Source organism: Oncorhynchus tshawytscha, linkage group LG05, assembly GCF_018296145.1.
Source record: "Oncorhynchus tshawytscha isolate Ot180627B linkage group LG05, Otsh_v2.0, whole genome shotgun sequence".
Lineage (NCBI taxonomy): Eukaryota > Metazoa > Chordata > Actinopteri > Salmoniformes > Salmonidae > Oncorhynchus > Oncorhynchus tshawytscha.
The window spans coordinates 53,434,451-53,451,879 of NC_056433.1; the positions used below are offsets into that span (position 1 = coordinate 53,434,451).

A 17,429-nucleotide genomic window follows, 5' to 3' on the forward strand; every position below is an offset into this window, starting at 1 on the left:
AAACTTGATGATTGAGTTGGAAGCGTGGATGGCCATGCAGTCATGGAAGAACAGGGAGTACAGGAGAGGGCTGAGAATGCACCCTTGTGGGGCCCAAGTGTTGAGGATCAGCGGGGTAGAGATGTTGTTTCCTACCCTCACCACCTGGGGGCGACCCATCAGAAAATCCAGGACCCAGTTGCAAAGGGTGGGGTTGAGATCCAGGGTCTCGAGCTTAATGATGAGTTTGGAGGGTACCATGGTGTTAAATGCTGTTCTGTAGTCAATGAACAGCATTCTTACATAGGTATTCCTCTTGTCCAGATGGGATAGGGCAGTGTCCAGTGTGATGGGGATTGCGTCATCTGTGAACCTATTGGGGCAGTAAGCAAATTGAAGTGGGTCTAGGGTGTCAGGTAGGGTGAAGGTGAAATGGTCCTTGACTAGTCTCTCAAAGCACTTCATAATGACAGAAGTGAGTGCTACGGGTGGATAGTCGTTTAGCTCAGTTACCTTAGCTTTCTTGGGGACAGGAAGAATGGTGGCCATCTTGAAGCATGTGGCCACAGCAGACTGGGACAGGGATTGATTGAATATGTTCGTAAACACACCAGCCAGCTGGTCTGCGCATGCTCTGAGGACGCGGCTAGGTATGCTGTCTGGACCGGCAGTGTTGCAAGGGTTAACACGTTTAAATGTTTTACTCACGTTGGCCGCGGAGAAGGAGAGCCCACAGGCTTTGATAGTGGGCCGTGCCAGTGGCACACCATTGTCCTCAAAGTGAGCAAAGAAGTTGTTTAATTTGTCTGGGAGCAGGACGTCAGTGTCCGCGACGGGGCTGGTTTTCTTTTTGTAATCTGTGATTGACTGTAGACCCTGCCACATACGTCTGGTTAGATGGTTAGAGGCCTGTAAGCACAGGAGAGCCAAAGCCAACCACACCACTTACTTACCCTAATAACGGCCTTTTTAAGGCCTATACTGTGTGCGCGCGTGTGTACAGTACATGTTTTCCTGCCTTATCAGGACCAGAATGTCCTGACTAATCACCAGAACGTCCTGACAAAGTAGGAAAACAGGAAACATTTTGTAAAGCCAGGACATTTTTTCATGTCCTGAATTTGTTTTAAATGCTATTTTAGGCTTAAGGGTTAGGTTTAGGGTTTGGGGTTAAGGTTAGGGATAAGTTTAGGGTTAAGGTTTAGCAGTTAGGAAAAATAGGATTTTGAATGGGAATACATTTTTGCTCCGCAAAAAGTCCTGAAAATTCACGAAAACAAAGCTGTGTGTATGTACACGAGTGAAAGCTGGTTAAATCAGCAGAGAGGAGGGAATGCTGAGCTCGGCTGTAACTGGCAGACTGTGAAATACGGATACTTTCTCTGGCAGAAATCTAAGTTGAGAGGAATAACTCTATAAGCAGCAGCATCCCTCTGCACGCGCGCGCACAAGCACACACACTTTAGTTTCAGATAAAGAGGAGGAAGCTTTTTGATGTGTGTCGCCGTGCTCGTGTGTGGCGGTGAATGTCAGGTCAGACAGAAGGCTGTCAATCTGTCTCCTCTCTCTCAGTCAGTAAGGTATTTATGGTCTCTCTCGATGTCAGTGAGGTATTTATGGTCTCTCTCGATGTCAGTGAGGTATTTATGGTCTCTCTCGATGTCAGTCAGGTATTTATGGTCTCTCTCGATGTCAGTGAGGTATTTATGGTCTCTCTCGATGTCAGCTGCAGACCTCAGAGTAATGGGGAGACTGTCACAAGGCATAGGCCTCACCCCACTGAGGGATCAGACAGTAGGCTACAGACAGCAGCAATTAAAGGGGAGCTCTGCCCCAGTCACGAGCTGGATGAAATAGTCACAAAACATGTGTGGCTGTCAGTCAGCATGGACATTGTGAAGAACAGAGTATGAAATTCACTTTTTATTTTAAAGTTAGAAATGACCCATATGCATTTTTCCAATCTTAGTGATACAGCTCTAGTGTTTTGTGTTATAGTGTAGGCACTCACTCAAAGATTTACACTAACTAGCCCAACTAGGCCTAGTTCCCTATGTTGCACAGGAATATGTATAGGCTACTTTTAAAAAAAGTTTCAAACCAAATACCCAACAAACAACAACCACGGTGTATTAACCTCCAGATCTACCTCTGATACTAATCACACATTCAATGGCCCTTTTACAGAAATCATTCAGCGGTGACATTTTAGCCCAAATGCCACCCTACCCAGGGCTATCAGTGGCCTGTCTGTCCGTCCGTCTGTCCATCTGGTGCAGATGGCCCCATTGTTTTGAACATATCTTTCCTTTTCAAGTTCAAAAAGTTCACATATACATTATAGAACATGTCAAGGATCGTTCACATCATGCTCTATGTTTTTGGAAGAGAAAGAGACAGAGGGAAAGAGAGAAATAAAGTCATTTCTTACAAACTATCCCTAAAAGGACAAAAATACTGTAAGTAATACATATAATAATTACAGCAGTTTACCTCAATGTCATTGAATAGAATTAACACACACGTTCCTGTTTTTGTCTATACAGTTATTTGGCAGGGTACAATATGTCTTTAGTCGCAACCCGGCTGTTATAATTGACATTACATACACATTTTTCAGTCTCTGAGTCCTTTGACTTACAGTTGGCGGCTGTGGTTTGAGCCAAATTGGCCGTAGTCATTTTCTGTCCAATCCCTAACAGTTCCCTTAACATGTACATTTGGTTTTTATCACCCAAGTTACAAGGTACTGCTCCCAATACAATGAAAGGTGATTCCAGAGGTAACTAAATGTCTAGGAGTGTCTTCACTACTTCTTTTTTAATGTTCTTCCAGAAGCCCTGTAAACTTTGGACAGTACCAGAAGATATGTGTGTGGTCTCCTATTGATCAAGCATACAATTTCGATATCAAGAAAGGTGTTCCAAAGTATATCATTTTCACTTTCCAATCAAACTAGTGCTTTTGTGACTACTTTCACAAATTCTCTCCCATGATTGATCTTCCACCACCAAATTAATCTCTAGTTTCCATTTCCCTTTCACATCCTGCGTGTGAAACCATTTATATAACTGAGACACATATTTTTGGGCTATTTGACCTTCCAATATGTTTATGAAATATTGCTCGACACTGAATGCAAAATTTTTTATGACCTCCCATTTCTTGTGTGTCATTAGGTTGTGTCTTATCTGGAAGTACCTAAACATGTCATTTGCAGGTAGACCATATTTGGTTTGGAGCGGAGTAAAAGATTTGTGAACATTCACTTCAAAAAGCTGGTTAATTGACCCTTTGCTAAGCCCCACCCCCCTTGGTTACTGTTGCAACCTCAGACAGCATTTTCCCAGGAAGCCCAATTCTCCTTTCAACCACTGGCGAAATCCCCTCACAATGATCTCAAACTGTGTTTCTAATACACAATGAAATTAAACAGACTACCCCTTGCTAATCAGGAAACTCTTGGGTATGTTGTGGTGGATTGTTGCTTCACGGGAAAGGGATCCTGGTAAAATGATGTTTGTAGTATAGCTAGCCACCGAATGGCTCTGAATTCACTGTCAGCATGCAGTGAAAGCTATAAATATATTTGGAGCAAACTAGCTAGCAAGTGCTCTAAAATCATACCCTGATGTTGACAGCAAATGGGAGTTTTATTCATAACAATGCTAACTTAGCTAGCTAATGCACAGTACCGGTCAAAAGTTTGGACACACCTTCAAGGGTTTTTCTTTATTTTTTAAATATTTTCTACATTATAGAATAATTGTGAAGACATCAAAACTATGAAATAACACGTATGGAATCATGTAGTAAACAAATCAAATTATATTTTATATTTGAGATTCTTCAAAGTAGCCACCCTTTGCCTTGATGACAACTTTGCACATTCTTGGCATTCTCTCAACCAGCTTCATCAGGAATGTTTTTCCAACAGTCTTGGAGTTCAAATAGCCCTTACAAAGCTGTCATCAAGGCAAAGGGTGGCTACTTTGAAGACTCAAGTATAAATATATACCGTACCAGTCAAAAGTTTGGACACCTACACCTTTTCTTTATTTTGATTATTTTCTAAATTGTAGAATAAGTGAAATTCCAAGAGTGTGGAAAGGCGAAGGGTGGCTACTTTGAAGAAACTCAAATATAAAATACATTTTTATTTGTTTAACACTTTTTTGGTTACTACATGATTCCATATGTGTTATTTCATAGTTTTGATGTCTTCACTATTATTCTACAATGTAGAAAATAATCAAATAAATAAAAAATCTTGAATGAGTAGTTGTGTCCAAACTTATGACTGGTACTGTACATTTTGAGAACATACATTTTATTGAGTGGCTAGCAAGCTATTTAGTATTAGCAACGTTTGGTGGTCAATGATAATGAGAGCTAGCTAAGCAGCAGAGTTAGAAAACAATGTAACAAAAGTATAATTTTGTATTCGAAAAATACTTCAACAGGCTATGCATTTCAGGAATCACAAGGACAAGTACTTCTGGTACACTGTTAAATTATTTATCAATTTAAACATGTTTTTTTGGACGAAAACTCTGTTTTTGCCATAGCCCTCACTGGCTTTCATGCAATATAAACGTGAGCTTTTCCGAGGTGTTGGCCCTGATGTCCGTTGCTATCCAGTTGCTGCTGTTGCTTCCCCGGAATTCTAGGGCTAACCAAAGGGTCAATTGTGATCAACCCTTTCTGCCATTATGGACGGCTGTCCATACCTTAAGAGTGTATCTTTTACATTCAGTCTTCAATCTAACTTTCCTCCAATGTAATGGGCCTAAAAACGGTAATGAAGGAAGGGGTATTCTCGGAAATGAATTGTGAGCTGTAGCCATTCACTCTAACCCTGGATATAGGGTTGGGGATCCATACTCTAATCCTTAATAACCAATGGAATGAATCCCATTCTCAAAAGTGTTTGTTCTAGGTAGAACTAATCAACAGTATGAAATGCCTTCTCTGCATCTAGGCTGAGAAGCAAGGCTGTTGCAGAGAAGCATCACTGTTTGTTGTCTACCCTTAGCCAGTGACTGAATGTTTAATACCCTCCTAATATTGTTAGTAATTTGTCTGCCAAGTATAAAACCTGTCTGAACCGGGTTAATCAGTTTCCCTACTGTATATGTTTCTGAATTCTCTTAGTAAATTTTGGGTCCGTGGGGAGGAGACTAATATGCCTGAATGAGCTACACTGGGGAGGATCTTTACCTTCCTTGTGGATTACTGTTATGATTGACCATGTTTTGGGTGGGTCTTCCTTTGATAATGCATAGTTATATACTCTGAACAAAACCAGGGTAATATCCTCAATGAAGGTCTTCACCTCAGTATCCATCTGTCCCCTGGTGATTTATTATTTTGCAATCTCTTGATGGCTTACTCAACCTCATTCTCTATAACTGGCCGTGTCATTTCGGCCCAATCTTCCTGTGATCATTTTGTGAGATTTAGGTTAGACAAGAGGGTTCAAATGTTTTCTTGTTTATGGTCTTGTTCTGCTGAATCATTAAGGTCTTTATAATATGCTGCAAAGACCTCCGCAATGTCACTTGGTTTTGAGACTTCTGCTTTAGAGAAGGGATTAATTATTTTAGGGACTACTCTGCTAGACTGGGCTTTTCTTTGCTGGAAGGCTAACAACCAGCTGTCTCTATTACCCATCTCATAATATCTTTGATTAGTAAATCTAAATGTCCCTTCTGTTTTGTAAGTCAATAACTTACATAACTTTTGTTGACATTCATTCAACTTATGCAATGTATCATCTTCCCTTGTTTTTTTATGTTCTCATTCAAGGCTCTTTAAACTATCCTCCAAACGCTGCAGTTTTTCAATACACCGCTTCTTTAATTTGGCAGACAAAGCAATTATCTTACCTCTTAATACCGCCTTTGCCCCTTCCCACAAAATGGATTGATGACACATCATTATTAAAATGAAGAAGTAATATTTCAAATGTTCATTGTAACTCTTGCTTTACAATATGTTATGTCAATATGGAGACAAAATGTAAAGTGCTTCTCCATTCCTAGATGTATCTTTAGACATACTTGACTGGGGTCCGATATAGTTTTCAACGCTGCATTCCTTTACTTTATGTAAATACTGCTTGGATATACAAAATAAGTATATTCTGGAGTAGCTGCCATGACCCTTTGAGAAAAAAATTGGTATTTTATTCTGGAATGCTTTAAACGCCAAGTATCAATAAGCCCCAGTTTATTCATCATGGCAGCCAGGGCTTTAGATTTCTTAGAATGTGGACTGTGCTCAGCAGGAAGTCGGTCAAGCTTGTAATTCTGTATGCAATTAAAAGTCCCCGCCAATAATAACCATCCCTTTTGCATTGTCCACGATTACAGTTGCGATATCTTTAAAGAACCCTGGGCAGTCCTCATTCTGATGCATTCAAGTTCAGAATAGTAATTTATGTCCCCACTACCCTCATCTACCCTGATTATCCTTAAATAAGATTGCAACACCTCTTTTTTCCCCACCATGAAAAGATGCACAAAATACTTGATCTACCCATTCTCTTCTTCATTTTTTAGTTAATTCTTTGTTAAATGGGTCTCCTTGAAATGTTCTACTGAACATTTATATTATAACTAATACAATAAACTAGTCGTTTAATCTGTTGTTTTGCGTTGATACATAACTCCCTCCTCAACTTGTACTCCCCTCCCTCATCATATACAGTGCCTTGCGAAAGTATTCGGCCCCCTTGAACTTTGCGACCTTTTGCCACATTTCAGGCTTCAAACATAAAGATATAAAACTGTATTTTTTTTGTGAAGAATCAACAACAAGTGGGACACAATCATGAAGTGGAACGATATTTATTGGATATTTCAAACCTTTTTAACAAATCAAAAACTGAAAAATTGGGCGTGCAACATTATTCAGCCCTTTACTTTCAGTGCAGCAAACTCTCTCCAGAAGTTCAGAGACGATCTCTGAATGATCCAATGTTGACCTAAATGACTAATGATGATAAATACAATCCACCTGTGTGTAATCAAGTCTCCGTATAAATGCACCTGCACTGTGATAGTCTCAGAGGTCCGTTAAAAGCGCAGAGAGCATCATGAAGAACAAGGAACACACCAGGCAGGTCCGAGATACTGTTGTGAAGAAGTTTAAAGCTGGATTTGGATACAAAAAGATTTCCCAAGCTTTAAACGTCCCAAGGAGCACTGTGCAAGCGATAATATTGAAATGGAAGGAGTATCAGACCACTGCAAATCTACCAAGACCTGGCCGTCCCTCTAAACTTTCAGCTCATACAAGGAGAAGACTGATCAGAGATGCAACCAAGAGGCCCATGATCACTCTGGATGAACTGCAGAGATCTACAGCTGAGGTGGGAGACTCTGTCCATAGGACAACAATCAGTCGTATATTGCACAAATCTGGCCTTTATGGAAGAGTGGCAAGAAGAAAGCCATTTCTTAAAGATATCCATAAAAAGTGTTGTTTAAAGTTTGCCACAAGCCACCTGGGAGACACACCAAACATGTGGAAGAAGGGGTGAAACCAAAATCAGATGAAACCAAAATTGAACTTTTTGGCAACAATGCAAAACGTTATGTTTGGCGTAAAAGCAACACAGCTCATCACCCTGAACACACCATCCCCACTGTCAAACATGGTGGTGGCAGCATCATGGTTTGGGCCTGCTTTTCTTCAGCAGGGACAGGGAAGATGGTTAAAATTGATGGGAAGATGGATGGAGCCAAATACAGGACCATTCTGGAAGAAACCTGATGGAGTCTGCAAAAGACCTGAGACTGGGACGGAGATTTGTCTTCCAACAAGACAATGATCCAAAACATAAAGCAAAATCTACAATGGAATGGTTCAAAAATAAACATATCCAGGTGTTAGAATGGCCAAGTCAAAGTCCAGACCTGAATCCAATCGAGAATCTGTGGAAAGAACTGAAAACTGCTGTTCACAAATGCTCTCCATCCAACCTCACTGAGCTCGAGCTGTTTTGCAAGGAGGAATGGGAAAACATTTCAGTCTCTCGATGTGCAAAACTGATAGAGACATACCCCAAGCGACTTACAGCTGTAATCGCTACAAAGTATTAACTTAAGGGGGCTGAATAATTTTGCACGCCCAATTTTTCAGTTTTTGATTTGTTAAAAAAGTTTGAAATATCCAATAAATGTTGTTCCACTTCATGATTGTGTCCCACTTGTTGTTGATTCTTCACAAAAAAATACAGTTTTATATCTTTATGTTTGAAGCCTGAAATGTGGCAAAAGGTCGCAAAGTTCAAGGGGGCCGAATACTTTCGCAAGGCACTGTAAATCCATTTAAAAAAGTAATGTCTGTGAAGTGCAGAAACTCACTCCTAAGCTCAATATGATGGTCAAGGATAAATGGAACATAGAACATAACCAAACAAAATCAGCCCCCCAAAAAAAGAAAACTGGTTCTCTCAAATAAAATCATGTTTTTGATTATCTGAAATAAAATACACCATCCCCCTTCAACATACAGTGGGGCAAAAAGTATTTAGTCAGCCACCAATTGTGCAAGTTCTCCAACTTAAAAAGATGAGAGGCCTGTAATTTTCATCATAGGTACACTTCAACTATGACAGACAAAATGCAAAAAAAAATCCAGAAAATCACATTGTAGGATTTTTAATGAATTTATTTGCAAATTATGGTGGAAAATAAGTATTTGGTCACCTACAAACAGGCAAGATTTCTGGCTCTCACAGACCTGTAACTTCTTCTTTAAGAGGCTCCTCTGTCCTCCACTCGTTACCTGTATTAATGGCACTTGTTTGAACTTATCAGTATAAAAGACACCTGTCCACAACCTCAAACAGTCACACTCCAAACTCCACTATGGCCTCTTACATCTTTTTAAGTGGGAGAACTTGCACAATTGGTGGCTGACTAAATACTTTTTTGCCCCACTGTATGTCCAGAGAGCTGTGCCTTTCCTGTCTGTCCGGAGTAAACACAGTCTGTGTGGATGCCATGATCCAAAAGAGTCAAATCCCCATCCTAGGAAGTTGCTGCTCAAACCCGGACTCCCACCACCCCACACACGACCCATTGAACGTATTATCAGTTTTAAATAAACGTTTTAGACTTGCTAACATACTATATATGTATACTATCTGTCGACAAAGTCATACAATAATTAAGCCAAATAAAGTGGCCTACATCTACATAGCAAATCAATGTGTTCATTACCTCAGTGTAAACACATATTGTAATGTGGGGCAATACATTTCAAACGTCTTCCTGGATGAATGTCTTCAGATCCATATCTGACAGCACTATTCTGTCCCTGCCTCCTGCCATCGGTCTCTTTCGAAATCTCTCTCCAGACGGTTTCTTTCTTCCATCCGTACCGTGATTCCCAGCTCCCTCAGGGTCAGGATTGCATCCATCAAAAGTGCTGAAGGTCTTCGTGCCTGAGTTTAGTGTCATCCTCAGTTGGGCTGGGTATGGGCACTTCGCTTTTATGTTGTTCCCTCTCAGCTGTTTGATCACTTCTCGGACTCACATCCTTTTCTTCTGTAGGTCTGGGGAATAATCATGGTCAAAGTAGATTGTTTTCTCCTGAAATGTAACTTGCCTCTGCTCCCAGGCCTGGAGTAGAATAGTTTCGTTGACAGTAAAGTCCAGAAACCGCACTATAATGGACATTGCCGGTGCTTCTGTATCTCTCAGCTTCGTAACCAGTGCCCTCACAAAGCTCATCATATCATTTATTTCAACGCATTCTGCTACCTGGTAGATCCGAATATTGTTACACCTCAGCATATCTTCCAAGTCGTCACACACCGTGGCTCTGTCCTCACCGGTCTCCTCTGGAATCTTTTGAACTGTCGTTATTTGTTGTTGTATCTACTTGACAAAGTCATTATTCAACTTTTCCTGCCACTTTGTTCAATATTTGCCACTCTTAATATATAGTACTACAGTAGTTAGCTAGTTTTCCATTTGGGTCGCAGCTGCGTCTTCAAGCTGTTTTCCCGTTCACGACGTCACCGGAAACTCCCTTTAGTCCACTGTTAATACAATCCCAAAATGTTTTGCATGTCAGCAGTCAAGTTAAGATATAGGATTTTCAAGACGCAAAGTGTCACTTGCCACACCATCCTGATGATGTGCTTGCTGTCGCTGAACGGATCAGGATGTGACCAATCAAAAGTGGTAAACATGTCTTGTATACTGTTTTTATACAGGGTGTACATGTCAAAGTCTCTAAAGCAAGTTGGAGATGAGTGGAGAGAAAAAAAAGTGAGCCCTGAGAAGATACCGATGGATGACAGGGTTGGGGTCGATTCCATCTAAATTCCAGTCAAGTCAGGAATGTAACAACTTTCCCCTATGGAGAAATCCTATGTCCAATGCAACTGACAGGAATATAAACGGAATTGATCCCAACTCTGGTAGTGTTAGAAGGGTCTGGAGGGAGAGGAACTTACTCTTTAGAGTCGTGGGTGATCTGGAAACTCAGGTACTGGATGGTGGCCTTCAGCTGCAGGAGAAATGGAGGGGGGGGGGAGGAGGACATGAATGAGTCAGGTAGGTTTGATGATGTCATTTCGGTCAATGAAATGGTGGAGTTTGGGAGAGGGGACTGGATTAGTATTAGACATTCTGTAAACACACACAAAGCAAACAGGGTAAACTTCTAACACCCAAAGCAGTCCTTCTGTTTGACATTTCTAACACATTGATGGAAAATCAAATGAATGTGGAATCCATTCTTATTGACCTACAAGTGCTACCCATTGATTCCCAGCCCACCTGCCACAGAAATGACAATAGAACACAAGACATTAATGACTGGTAAAACCTGACTTGAGCCAACATACAAGCGTACTGTGACATGCTAACAAACAGTAATTGTCTCCTAGGACAGTAGTTTCCAACCTGTGAGTCAATTATAAGAAATCAAAAAAGGGATCAAAATATCAATTGTCTTCCAAAAATAATAACAGTTGGGAGCATCTAGATGTTAGAAACTGTCAAACAAAAATCCACATTCACTGATAGAATTGACTAAGATATTTCATGTAAAAAATGGTGGTCCTCAAGAGCTTTTTACAGTTATTTGGTGGTCTCCGGAAAGGAACAGGTTGGGAACCGTAGTCCTAGAAATAAACCTGACTAGTGCTCAAGTCTCAACAACAGCTACTGACAGAGCAGACACACTATACTATAGGTTCTGCCACAGAAGAGAGTTTGGCCAGGCTGAGGTGAATAATGGAGCCCATCATTTTGGCCCTGTAAGAGCTGTAAGGGAAGCCATTTTGTCACGAATGTGAGTGACTGCTCTCCACATTGGCCCTATCACTGTCACGCCCCTGAGTGCCTCAATCACATTACAGCTCAGATGAGTTTCTCCCTGTCTCTCTCACACACACACACACACACACACACACACACACACACACACACACACACACACACACACACACACACACACACACACACACACACACACACACACACACACAGACAGACAGACAGACAGACAGACAGACAGACAGACAGAGAGCAGTAGAGGAGAGAGGTTCCCTGCTCAAGGTGACACTGCATTGAGCCGGGACAGAGAGAAGACAGAAACATGAGAGAGACAAGCAGCACACAGCCGAGAGGGACATCTGAAGTGCTGAGGATAGCTTGAGAGCTGGAGCTTGGGTGGAGTGTGTGTGCTGGCCATGAGGTAAATTGAGATGCAGTCCTGGGGGTGGTCATCAATCACTATGATTTATGAATCTATTAGACCCCATTAATAGAATAACCACTTAATGTAGGAGAGATGAGAGAAAGAAAGAGTGAGAGGGGGGGTCAGAAAAAGAGAGAGAGAATGACATAGAGTGTGAGAGAATTAGGGGTGAGAGAGACGAGAGTGAAGAGACACCTTGCTCACTCACCTCGCTCATTAGTTATTCTGCCCTGCAATTCCTCTACAGCAGAGCTTCCAAAGGGGTGCACATTTTTGTTTTCGCTCTAGCACTACACACCTGATTCAAATAATCAACTCATCAAGCCTTTGGACCTGGGTCAGAGTGGAATCAGGTGTGTAGAGCTAGGGCCCTCCTTCGGGTCCCAGGAGCAGGATTAAGAAACACTGCTCTACAGAGACAGTAGAAATAAAGAACAGAACAGTCTTTTATAAGCGAAGTGATAAGACTAGCAGTGAATGGGAACCTCTACCCAAACAGGCTCTCTACGATAATAGAGTACCCTGATATAGACATAAATGGACATAACTTGAAAGGATCAGTTCAGGCCTGGGGAACTCCAGTCCTTGGTGACACACTTTTGCCCCAGCTAACACATCTGACTTGAATAAACCACTAATCATGATCTTTAGTTTAGAATGCAATTACTTTAAATCAGCCGTGTTTGCTAGGGACGGGGAAAAGTGTGACAGCACTCCAGCCTCCGAGGACTGGAGTTGCCCATCCCTGGATCAGGTCATCATCATTGTAGCAGTATATCTCCTTCATCTAAGAAAGACCTTAGTTATGGGTCAAAATGATGCCCATCTAAGAAAATAACATTTTGGGAGCTCGGAATCAAATAGGATTCACTGCTTGCACTCCTACATCTAGCCATACCAAGGCAACCAGGGCAGTCCTCCCACTGATACACCCTGGCAGTAGGCTTGTGTGATGAAAACATCTATCAACAATCAGATAAGACTGGCTTCAGACAGCAGACACGACTGCACATCATAGCACACATTACATGAACACTGCTGGTTCTGGAAAAGAATGAATGTCTGTCTGCCCGCCACAAGTGAAGAGAACCATTCATTCATCTGGAACTCCTCACTAACTGAAAGCTCCAAATGAAGTGCTCTCACTGACACTGGTTCACTTAAAAGTAAATCATTAAAAGCACTGAGAACACTTAAAGACATGCTCCGGAACTTTGGTGACTAAGTATTTTTAATCCTCCCGCTTTGGGCTAAATGTGTCAATGTGTAGTTCATACAAACATCATTTTTTTGTAGAATTACTGTCTTACCTAAATTAGCCACAAAATCCCTAGTTTGAAAACAGTTTTTCTGGAAGATGGGCTGCGCCACTTTCCCTACATTTCCCCCCACATGGGGCAGCCCCCTAGAAATTCAAGTTCTAGCCAATAAGCTTCAGTCCCTTGCCATTTGAGTGACAGCTAGCAAGTTGAACACACAGCAGAGTGAGAGAAAGAGCAATGAGGTGGTGCACATATGTGACTTAGTACGCACATTTCTGGGACCAGTTTTGGCTCGTGACCTCTACTTTCAGAACTACTGGATAAAAATAATACAAAAAGGTGAGTTGGGAATCTCTTTAGAACACTTAAATCCATCACCCAGACTGTAGTGTCTCTAACTGAATGTAGTTAATTCATGCTTCCAGTTTAGAACCAGGGGAGAAAAGTGTCTGCAACTGCTTTCATGAATGGAAATGTGCTGCAAAAGCCTGTGTCCTATTCATTAGTGGAACCCGTAGTGAAACATTTTGCAACAGAAAATAAGAATGTGTTATTGGACAGGTTCAGCTAGTGCCATTCTGTTTCTACCCGCTTTTTTCCATTTTCTGCCTAATGAAGGCAACCGTGGTCAGTTCTTTATGCTAGATTAAAAATAGATAAATCAGGAATTAGGACTTCTGGACATAAATCCAATCCCACAGTGACAAACCTTCATGCAGGGTAGCAGCTCTTGATTTACCCAGCAAGATGCCTCCTCTCCTGTCAATGGCTCCAGGGCACATTGATTTATTACAGAAACAACCAAACAGGTTGAAAATAGACACACACAGACTCACAGGGCGATACATTCCCATCAGCATGTGCCATGTAGTGCGATCTCATCCATCAGCCCTCTAGGAGGAGTTGAAGGAAAGATGTGTCTATCACTGTGGCAGAAAGTCCTTCCGATCTCCCCATGTCCTCAGGGATACATTTAGGGAGAAAGGAAGAGGTAATGATGGAAGGATCTGGGGTTAACTCAACACACTACTCTATTGTACGTAGGGGCAGCAGGTAGCCTAGTGGTTAGAGCGTTTGGCTAGTAACCAAAATGTTGCTGTTTCGATTCCCCGAACCGACTAGGTGAAAAATCTGCCGATGTGCCCTTGAGCAAGTCACTTAAACCTAATTGCTCCTGTAACTTACTTAAAATGTCAAATGTATCTTCCATATCCTTATTGAGTTAGCATAAAATAGGAATGAAAAGGTAGGCGTAGCGAAATTACGCTGCCACGATTAGAGCTGCAGTTATTGAAATGCAAGACATCACTCTCACAAATCAAATCGTATTTGTCACATGCGCCGAATACAACTAGTGTAGACTTGAAATGCTTGCTTACGAGCCCATCCCAACGATGCAGAGTTTAAGAATAAAAATTGTAACAAGAGAAATAAAATAAAATACACAAGAATGAAGCTATATACAGGGACTACCAGTACCAGATCAATGTGCAGAGGTATTTGAGGTAGATATGTACATAAAGGCAGGGTAAAGCGATTATGCATCAGGATAGATAATAATAGGTGTAAAATAAAGAACAGAATAGAAGCAGCAAATGTTGAGTGTAAAAGTGTGTGTGTGTATGTTTGTGTTGTGAATGTGTGGGAGTGTCAATGTAGTGTGAGTGTGTATACAGTGCATTTGGAAAGAATTCAGACTCCTTAACTTTTTCCACATTTTGTAACATTACAGCCTTATTCTAGAAAGGATACAATTGTTTTTTCCCCTCATCAATCTACACACAATACCCCATAATGACAAAGTGAAAACAGGTTTGTAGAAATGTTTGCACATTTATTAAAAATAAAAACAAATACCTTACTCATAAGTATTCCGACCCTTTGCTAGGAGACTCGAAATTGCGCTCAGGCACATTGATCATCTACAACTTGGGAGTCCACCTGTGGTAAATTCAATTGATTGGACATGATTTGGAAAGGCACACACCTGTCTATACAAGGTCCCACAGTTGACAGTGCATATCAGAGCAAAAAACAAGCCATGAGGTCGAAGGAATTGTCCGTAGAGCTCCGAGACAGGATTTTGTTGAGGCATTGATCTGGGGAAGGGTACCAAAACATTTCTACAGTATTGAAGATCCCCAAGAACACAGTGGCCTCCATCATTCTTAAATGTAAGAAGTTTGGAACCACCAACTCTTCCTAGAGCTGGCTGCCCGGCCAAACTGAGCAATCGGGAGAGAAGGGCCTTGGTCAGGGAGGTGACCAAGAACCCGATGGTCACTCTGACAGAGCTTCAGGTTCTCTCTGGAGATGGGAGAACCTTCCAGAAGGACAACCATCTCTGCAGCACTCCACCAATCAGGCCTTTATGGTAGAGTGGCCAGATATAAGCCACTCCCCAGAAAAAGGCACATGACAGCCCGCTTGGAGTTTGGCAAAAGGCACCTAAAGAAACAAGATTCTCTGGTCTGATGAACCCGAGATTGAACTCTTTGGCCTGAATGCCAAGCGTCACATTTGGAGGAAACCTGGCACCATCCCTACGGTGAAGCATGGTGGTGGCAGCATCGTGCTGCGGGGATGTTTTCTTTTGTTAGGATTGAGGGAAATGAACGAAGCAAGGTACAGAGAGATCGTTGATGAAAACCTTCTCCAGGACACTCAGGACCTCAGACCGGGGCTAAGGTTCCCCTTCCAACAGGACAACGACCCTAAGTATACAGCCAAGACAACGCAGGAGTGGCTTTGGGGACAAGTCTCTGAATGTCCTTGAGTGTCCCAGCCAGAGCCCGGACTTGAACCCGATTGAACATCTGTGGAGAGACCTGAAAATAACAGTGCTGCGATGCTCCACATCCAACCTGACAGAGATTGAGAGGATCTGCAGAGAAGAATGGGAGAAACTCTCCAAATAAGGTGTGCCAAGCTTGTAGCGTCATACCCAAGAAGACTTGAGGCTGTAATCTCTGCAAAAAGTGCTTCAACAAAGTACTAAGTTAAGGTTCTGAATACCTACCTAAATGTAATATTTCCATTTTTTCTGTGTAATAAATTTAAAAAAATGTCAAAAAACCTTTTTTTTTGGCTTTGTCATTTTGGGGAATTGTGTGTAGATTAAAAAATATATATATTTTAGAATAAGGCTGTAACGTAAGAAAATGTGGAAAAGTCAAGGGGTCTGAATTACTTTCCAAATGCACTGTCTATATAGTCTAGTGAATGTGCGTAAGGTATGTGCAAGATAGAGTCAGTGCAGATAGTCAGTTAATGGTACCCAAACTACTTAGCAGTCTGGCTATTTAGCAGGCTTGTGGGAAGAAGAGGTCTCAGAGCCTGTTGGTACGAGAGACGATGCTCCGGTAAGATTTGCTCACATCGGCCACAGACAGTGAGATCACACAGTCATCCGGAAAAACATGGGCTTTCACACAAGGCACAGTGTGATATTTAGCTCGTTTGGGAGTTCTGCATCGGTGGGTAACTCACGGCTTGGTTTCCCTTTGTAATCCGTTATCATGTGCAATCCCTGCCACACATAATATTGCAGCTTTTCAAGTCTCTCTGATAGGAGACTCTCAAACAAAGCTATTCTTGAGTGACTGAACATTTGCCAATAGAATGCTGAGGAGTGCCGTTCAGTTCCCTTCGCCTCAATTTTACCAGGATTCCATCTCGCCGGTGGCGTTTTGGTAGCTTATGAAACACATGGAATAGGGTTGAACAGTGGAATAGCTGAGTCGTGGAACAGTGAAACAGCTGTCGATCTGATGTCCAGAAGTACTTGGTGATCATTATGTGATGATAGTATGAACTTTCTGTACAAAAAAAATCAACATAAACACGATAAAAGTCACTAAATAACAAAGTTGGGTTGCAGCTCGTAAGATGTCACCCTTCTCTGTTGGCGCGCAATATCTGCGCATGTGCACGTTTCGCTTCATGCTCATACAGTGTGGGAGCCACGGGATCAAAACAGCAGAGAAGTTGAGCCTCGTGTTGTTTACTTTCTGCATATATGTCATATCGCTGAGTCTACCTTTAAAATCTTGATCATTGTAATTTTCCCTAGGAATGGATCTGCAAGATGTCTTTGAAGAGAGAGATTTTAATTTATGTCTTGATTTGTACACTATACCCACATCATTATATCTGCACCAGTTTTGCCAGACTAGCCCAATCCTTAGCTTATGATGAATTTGCCCTTGATACAGTGCAACATTCTCTCCATGGAGAATAGTCCCAAATCACCTGAGAGTTACTCTATCAGACAGCACTAGATAAAACAGTCATAAGTATCAGTGAAGAAGCAGCATTGTGCCGGAAGTGGGAGGATTCCCATCACATTACGACTCTGTTGTGGCAGTTCCTACCACAACCATCATCAGTCCATGTCTAGCCCAGCCCTGCCTCCAGCCCAATGAGCCAACCACTCTACGCTAACCTGAGCATTCCTGGTCC

The 17,429-nt window shown here is 41.8% G+C and overlaps 1 protein-coding gene across 1 annotated transcript in view; it reads right to left on the reverse strand.

Moving 5' to 3' along the window:
- Positions 1–17,429, reverse strand: part of LOC112250855 (DNA-directed RNA polymerase, mitochondrial) — a 94,611-nt gene that overhangs the window by 14,599 nt on the left and 62,583 nt on the right. Inside the window, exon 16 of the mRNA XM_024421341.2 lies at positions 10,457–10,509. Within this exon, the coding sequence (XP_024277109.1) occupies positions 10,457–10,509 (53 nt within the window). The remainder of the gene's footprint in view (positions 1–10,456; positions 10,510–17,429) is intronic.